The sequence below is a fragment of the Cricetulus griseus genome (assembly GCF_003668045.3).
Source record: "Cricetulus griseus strain 17A/GY chromosome 1 unlocalized genomic scaffold, alternate assembly CriGri-PICRH-1.0 chr1_0, whole genome shotgun sequence".
In the NCBI taxonomy this organism is placed as follows: Eukaryota; Metazoa; Chordata; class Mammalia; order Rodentia; family Cricetidae; genus Cricetulus; species Cricetulus griseus.
Window position 1 is genome coordinate 152556971 of NW_023276806.1, and position 8340 is coordinate 152565310.

The 8340-nt window shown below is 42.2% G+C and overlaps 1 protein-coding gene across 1 annotated transcript; it reads right to left on the bottom strand.

Moving 5' to 3' along the window:
* Positions 1-1903: 1903 nt before the first annotated feature.
* Positions 1904-2255, bottom strand: LOC113832980 (60S ribosomal protein L28-like). Its single transcript, XM_035451901.1, has one exon. The coding sequence runs from the start codon at positions 2253-2255 to the stop codon at positions 2061-2063; it is 195 nt and encodes a 64-aa protein (XP_035307792.1). The 3' UTR covers positions 1904-2060.
* Positions 2256-8340: the final 6085 nt, after the last annotated feature.

The window sequence follows — 8340 nt, forward strand, 5'->3', positions numbered from 1 at the left end:
ATGTGCTAGAAGCCTCAGAATTTTGTAAGAAATACCATGTTAATAGCAAAGGTGTGAAGAAAAAATTTTCTATCACTTGGCAACAAGCCAAGGAAATGATAAGGAAAAGTCCTATTTGTTATTCTTTGTATACCCAAACTCCATTACCTGTAGGAAGTAACCCAAAAGGTACTCAAAGAAATGAAATTTTGCAATAAAGATCCCGAGGGATAAATTACACAGTGCTTTATTAACTCTAAATTTTTAAAGGCTAATGAAAAAGGAACAATGGCTATGGAGGAGGCATTAGAGAGGAGATAACTGCTGAGTTAAATCAGCCTATATATTTTAAAGATGTGTTGACCTCAGAGTGTAAACTAGGGTATGTGCTACATTATAGAAGAGATTTTGCTTTTGTTTCCACGGGAAAAGAAAAGCTATGGGTACCATTATAATTGACAAAGATTAGATTCCAATAGGAGAGACCTCTTGATTAAGAGAGTCAGTAGTTTCTCAAATAGCGTGGTCTTTCAATTCAAACTTATAAGACTAACAAATGCCTTTCATTTGATTAGGTATAAAAACATATAACAACAATTGTTGGGAGCCAAAGATCTCAGGGCTTGGCATGAGATCCTAGGGCATTCTTGGCGGGCCACATAGTTGTATATTAACCTTTACATTGCAGCTCTTTAGAACTTCAGCTCAAGAAAAGAAACAACTTGACCCAGTCCTCCACCCACAGGCTCAGTCGCCTAGGCAACCCTTCCAGGACCTCTTACTCATGAACTCTTTACCCTGCCAAACATCCTCTTTGTAGCTTCCTAATATCCTGCCTACACTAATACCCGGTGCACAAACAACCCATTATATCCCTCCCCATATCCTGCTCTACTGACTATATAAGCTATCCTCAGAAAAATAAAGTTTTCCACTTGATCAGAATCCTGTCTTGTGGTCGTTCTTTCTGCATCTCTTGTCCTCATTCCCTATCCCTGACTCTCTTGCCCCAGGTTGATGTCCTGCAGGTAGGGACAAACAATAATATTTTTGAATCATAATTTACCAGAGATACAATTGCTTTACTACTGGCATGAAAGGAAAAATGGGTTTTCTTAAACCACGTGTCTTAATTGCATATTAGAATGTTAAACTGTAGATTGCCATGTGGCCCATGACATCCTGGACATCAGCTTACTAAGGGTATTTTTATTGTTGGTATTAAAAACCCAGTTAAGTAATTTAAAAGTTTTTAAGTAAATCTAAAGTGTTACTATAAAGTGTTACTATAATTCAAGTCTAAGAGTCAGAGTAATCTGGAGATTAAATAAAATATTTGAGCAAGGCAGTGATGACCTGTATCTTTAATCACAGTAGAGACAGGTGTAGCTCTTTAAGTTATTTGTTTTTCAAATCTAGAGTTAGAGTGAACAAGGTGGCTGTGATGGAACTCTTTGTTCCCACCACCCAGAGACAAAATTCAGATACAGTTCCTAATTGGTATATTTGCACACTAGAGAAATAACATGACATATTTACAGATTCGTATACAAACCTCTACAGGGTCACTTAAAAGTAAGGCTAAAATCAAAATGAATGTCCTTTGTGATCTAAAAATAAATAAACTTTAACCTTGAATTGTATTATAGATATATTTATATACATATACACACACACATATATGAGAGAAAGAGAGAGAGAGAGAGAGAGAGAGAGAGAGAGAGAGAGAGAAGAAAGGGGATATAGGCATATTTATCTGCACATACCAAGGTACATTCAATTTCAAAATTTCAAAACAAATATTTTTTTTTTTTTTGCACGCGAAAAAGTCAGTGGACTCTTTATTGCTTCTGGGGTGTAGGGCTCAGGAGCTCTTGGTGAGCCGGTGTGTTTCCTCTTCACCACCACGGGCTTCTTTCTGGCTTCACAGGATGGCACTGGCCCTGTGAATGGCTTCCATGCACAGATGGGGCGGTACTTGTTCTTTCGGAGCATGTGCCTGATGCTGCTGAGAGGGTGGCCCGTGCCTTCTTGTAAATGGTGGTTCTTACGTAAGATGTGGCTGGTTTTCGCTGACCGGATCAGTGTTTCATAGCCACCACCACCCCTTTGCCGTTTGCTGCGGGCTCCACAGTCTTGCAGTGAATCTGCCCATTGTAGTGGAAGGAGTTGCAGGCCCTCAGATTATTGGGTTCAGTGCTGTAGGTCTGCTTATTCCTCTTGATCAGGAAACTGGAGCAGTTCCGAACAACCATCCATTGCAGATGCGCAGACATGGTGGTGGCTTCTGTCCCTATGACGGCCCGAGACGGAAAGACCCAAAACAAATATTTTTAATTAAAAGATAATACTTTTCTGTTGCCAAAAAATCATTTTGCCTTAACAAAGATATAACCTGACAAAAAAAAAAGGAACTCCCCAAAGTTATGGTTGGGTCAGGGTTTTGTTTTTGTTTTTCCAGAAGAATAAGAGCATCCAACTAAGGAATCTGAAGACCACTGGACAAATGAAACATCTGAAGAAGGACAAATCAACAAGAAAAAAACGTCCCAAGAAAAAGAATAAATTGGCTTTATGATACAGCCCACCTCCAGCAAGGTAGGGTTTCATAAATCTTCCCAAATGCTTGCTTTTGATGCTCTCTACAGACATAAAAGGAAATGGTCTTTTTGTGGTTCCAACTCGATTAAAAATCAAAGCTGGCTTTGGAGTTAAAACATGTCTTTCTCCTTCTCTAAACCCAGGCATGCTTGTTCAAGGAACATCCAGAATCTCAGTGTCAAGCTAAAAGAGCAACCTGGTATGGGACAATCAAAATTAAGGGACTATTATTCTATTGCCACTAATCTCTCATAATCCTTTGGTTTTATTTTGACTCTTTGAAACTTTTCTTAAGATATAAATATTGTCTCTAAATCTCTAAGATTACTATGCATATATGAATTTTCTGTTGTGATATTTGTGTTCTATAGACTACTAACTAATTCTAGAAATAGGCTTCATCTAACTTCCTGTATGTGTTTTCCGGCTTGAGTCTGAAGCAGGTAATTAGGAACGAAGTTTGTGTACCCTGAATGTACTTAATAGATTGTGGTCCTCTAACCTTTCAGAGATCTTCTGTATATGGCATTTAAAATGTTTAAGTTTTCTGCAGTGAACCATTACCGTGCCTAGTGGTGACCTTTGAGGTCTACAACAAGATGTCGGGGCCCTGCAACAATAAATCCACCTGGATTGTGGTAACACCACTAAGCTGACAATGCCACCCAATGATTAGTCTCAGAGTACAAACTGTTCAGGGTAATTTCAAAAAGGTTAGCTAAGATTGTCCAGCCTCATAGACTACTCCAGCTAGGACTTCAGATCAGCCCTGCACTTTCACCTCACACAGAGAGTGAACAGCAAATGATACAGATAGCTCTCCCAGGACTTGACCATTATCCCTATTTTCTCAGGGTTCCCTAAGATGCTGTCACCCCCAGACAACAGGAAATAATTTTAAGAACACAACACCTTTTTATTTAGACAATACCAGATAATTGTTCTTATACAGCTTTATTGGGTTAGAGTTAAAAACCTTTCCTTTTTATTTAGACAAAAAGGGGGAAATGTTATAGGATATTTGATCACATTAGGAAACTCTAAGACTGTGTTAATAAAATTTATCTTGGATCGGGGCAGAGCCAGTGACTAGTTGACAAGAATTTAGCCATAGAGAATACAGAGAACCTGGGAAGACAGTTAAAGAAACACACAGGAAGGAGTAGGGAGGGACTTAGAGATTTGCAGGCCTTTGGTTTGGGACAGATGGAGAGATGCTATCTTGCTGGTTCTCTGACTGAAAAAGAAGGTCAGCTGTTGTTTCTCACACCAACATCTGATTCCTGGGTCTTTATTGGTAAATAGAACAACTCAGCTAAAAACAACATGTGTCAACTTGGTTGACCTAAGATACACAGGTCAAACATTATTTTTGAGAATGTCCACGAGGATGTTTCTGGAAGTTCTTAAAGACTGTGTAAAAATGCCCTGCCTTCTCCACTGAGGAAAAGTCACCCAGTCTACAGAGGGTCTATGGGAACAAGTAGGGGAGGAGAAATTCTTGTTTTCTCTCCTTGAGCTATAACTTTGTCCTTCTCTTACTCTAAGACACAGGGACTCCTGGTTCTTAGGCCTTTGTACCCAGATGGTTATACCATTGGATTTCCTGGTTCCTCGCCTTGCTAATGACATATTGTGGGGCCTCCTTGGCCTCTGCAATCCTGTAAGCCAATTTCCCATATAAATATCCACAGTACTCTCCTCTCTTCTCCCTCCCTCCATTTGCCATCCTCCCTTCTTCTCCTACCTTCCTTCCTCATTGTTTCTGGTTTTCTGGAGAATCGTAAGTAATATGATTTCTCTGTGTCTCCACATATATTCACAGTATATTTGCATCTTGAATGGATCTAAGTCATTTGGTCTTTGATTGTCCCTTGAGAGGCTGATATTTATTCTTCTACTACTAGGTAATAGGTCTTGGCTTTCCTTCCCCCAGCTCTCTGGATTGACTGGCCACCCTTTGGTCAGGATTTATGGATCTAAGCTAGGGAAATTCTACTGGGCAGGGCTGTCCTCACCTCAGATTTTCCTCCTAAACCTCACTTTATCAATTTAGTCTATGTTCTGAGAATGTTGGCAGGTTCTGCCCAATGAGATTCGTGGATTTCATTTCCCTCCAGTGACCAAGAGGGTGTGTCAATAGCTTAGCTAATGAGTAATGGGAAAGGAAAGAGGTCTACACACAGTCGATCCATAATCCCCTCTACACAGATACAGGAGTATATGCTCCTGGCTCCCTCATGCTCCCAGCTGTTTCATCATCTACTTGAGGACATTGTTTTTTACATTCTAAAGTGTGTGTGTGTTTGTGTGTGTGTGTGTGTGTGTGTGTGTGTGTGTGTGTGTGTGTGTGTGTAAGCACAGGTGCCACAGCATGTGTGTGAGGTCAGGGTAAAAACTTGTGGGAATTGGATCTCTCCTTCCACCGTGTGGGTTCCAGGGACTAATCTCAGATCATCAGACTCTGACAGGTGCCTTTACCTGCTGAGCCATCTCATGTGTTTATTTGTTTGCTTATTTATTTATTTATTTATTTATTTATGTGTGTGTGTGTGTGTGTGTGTGTGTGTGTGTGTGTGCGCGTGCGTGTGTGTGTGTGTGTGTGTGTGTGTGTGTGTGTGTGGACATGCATGCATTATGCTCCACAGTATGTTTGTGGAGCTCAGAGGACAATTTTCGGGAGTTTGCTCTCTCCTTCCAGCTCCTTGGGCCAGAATTCCTCTTGCTGTTTCTGCCTCTCTGCACACTCCAGCTTAGCAGGCTCCAAGCTTCCATTTGATTCTTCCTGTCTCCACCTCCCATCTTGCCCTAGGAGTTCTGGGATTACAGATGTGCATCACCACATTTCCCACATTCCTTTCTTCCACAGGTTCTGGGGCTTAAACTTAGGCCATCAGGTTTGCACAGCAAGTGTTTTTACCAGTAAGCCATCTCCCTAGCCCGACAAAGAAACCTTTGGAGGACATTGTAAATCTGAATCATAGCATCTTGGTGGTCAATCTCCAAGGTGCATTCAAGCCTCCAAATGACTGTGGCCAATAACTTGACTACAATGTCGTAAGCATGGACAGCAGACCCCTCCCCACTAGATTCCCACCCTCAGCCCCATGTGAGATCATAAATGTTTACTTTTTATTGTTATCTTGATCAGATCTCATACAGCTCAGGCTGACCTTTGAACTCTCTAGGTAGCTGAGGATGACCTTGAACTTCTGATCTTTCTGCTTCTCCCTCCCAAGTGCTGGGTTAGAGGTTTATGTTCTGCTGAAGTTTGAACTCAGGGCTTCCTGCATGTTCGGCAAGCATTCTACCAATTGCCATAAATGTTAACTTTTCAAGGTACTACATTCAGGGCATTCCTTTGCATTAACAATTTATAGTCAATACAGTGAGTATTTACAAAGTGTGATCAAGATTTAGGAAACAGAGTAGTCAAATCCTGGGAAGGAAGGTTAGGAATGGCAGGAAACCATTAGCCTCTGATGTCCAAAAGAGCCTGGAGAGAACAACTTCAGAATTTATGGCCCAAGGTAGAATGAAGAGGCCTGATCATGGCCTTTGGCAGAGGGAGGTGGTGTGCCAGGGGAACAGGAGCCAGGCAAACAAACACCCCCAACTTGGTTTCTTCTCATTGTCAACCTGGCTGAGTTACTGCCTCTGGCCAAACACATGGTAGAAGTTGGTAGCACAGGGCTTGCAGAGGTGACTGTGTGCTGTAGGAGGGTGGGGGAGGGGTAGAAATGGTATTGATTCTCTGGGCTATGCACCTGGAAAACCAAAAATGAGAGAAAAAACTGGAGAGCGGTCGAGCAGGATTGGGGACAGCGGGGTGGAAAATAAGCAGCACTGCTGATTGCTCGGAGGATAGGGCTGATTGCAGAGTTCCAGAATGTTCTCTGATGGGCTTGGAAGAGCTTTTTGTGCACCCAACCTGAAAACTGGTGTGTGACTCCCAAGTTCTTTATGTCTTAAGCTCTGTCCTTGGCCAGAGGTCTCAGGCTTCCTTAAAGAGACAACCAGGGAACAGTTTCCACTTTGTATCCCTCTCCCCTGTTGCCACCACAACAGGCAAACATCATCACTAGTACACAGCCCATAATGGCTGTGCCTCAGCAACACTATAGATACAAAAACGTGTGCCAAGGCCTGGTCGAGGATCTCAAGACTATCATTTTGTGTTCAGATGGACATTTTCTTTTTCCTAGTGTTAGGGGTCAACTACAGCCATCAGGTACATTTTTTAAAAAACAATTTATTTATTTTTATGTTATGTGTATAGGTGTTTAGCCTACATGTGAGGGTGTTGGGTTTCCTGGAAGGGGAGTTACAGACAGTTGTGAGATGCCATGTGGGTGCTGGGAATTGAGCCGGCTCCATGGCAACTCTTATACAGAAGACATCTAATTGGGGTGGCTTATAGATTCAGAGGTTTAGTCCATTATCATCAGGGTAGGACATGGTGACATGCAGGCACACATGGTGCTGGAGAAGAAACTGAGAGTTCTACACTTTGATACACAGGCAGCAGAAGGAGACTGTGTGCCACACTGGGTGTAGCTTGAGTATATGAGACCACAAAGCCCACCCCCATAGTGGCAAACTTCCTCCAACAAGGCCACACCTACTCCAAGCATTCAAACACATGAGTCTATAGGTCATACCTATTCGAACCACCACATTCCACTCCCTGGCCACCACAGACTTGTAGCCATAGCATAAGCCAAAAATCCATTTAGTCCAACTTCCAAAGCCCTCATAGTCAATCAGAGTCTCAACAATATTTAAAAGTCCAAAGTTTAGATTCTCATTTGAGATTCATGCAATCTGTAATGCCCTATAAAATCAAAATCAAAAAGACAGATCACATACTTGAAGCATACAATGGCACAGGGCATACATTACCATTCCAAAATGGAAGGAAGGGAACATAGGAAATACTGGACCAAAGCAAGGCTGAAAGCCAGCAGGGCAAACTCCATGTCTGATGTCAAAGTGCTCTTCAGATCTCCAACTCCTTTCAGTTTTATTGACTGCAACACACTTCTTTCTCTTGGGCTGGGTCCACACCCTGTTAGCAGCTTTCCTCAGGAGGTATCCTACGGCTCTGGCATCTCCAACATCTTGGAGTCTCCAAGGCAATCCAGACTTCACCTTCACAGCTTCACACAATGTCCTCTTTGAGCCTCCATACAGGGATGCTCCTGACACTGGCCTCAAACTCACAGAGATCAGCCTGCTGGATTAAAGGTGTGTGCCACCAGGCTTGGCTGAGTAGAGTTTTCTAATGATTTTGTTTGCATTGTTGATTAGCAGGATGGTGGTTATTTATTAACTCAGTTGGAAGGAGACTGTCAAGCAACATCACAAAACAAAATTAACCCTTCTTTGCAGCTGTTATCTGTAACACTATTCAACATAGTATACAAAGTGCCTGCTACTCAGGGCTTAACCAAAAAAACAAACTCTAGTATGAGCTTAGATGACACAGAAAGTCAGACACTACGCAGAGACCTCTTCTCCTATTTGCTTCTTCCCTCAAGTTTATTTTCTTCTCAGGGCAGGGAACAAATCCCCAGACTGGCTCTGCAGGGTTTTGACATCTGTGCCTGACACATACTCTTTCTGGGATCCTTTACTAATTCTCCTGAATTCTGGCTCAGTTGAGTTATGGTCAACATCACTCTGCTGAAGGCCAGATTTCACAGATGGGTCTCTAGGGAACAAACCCCAGCATGAGTGAAGCCTGGTGGGAAACTGAGG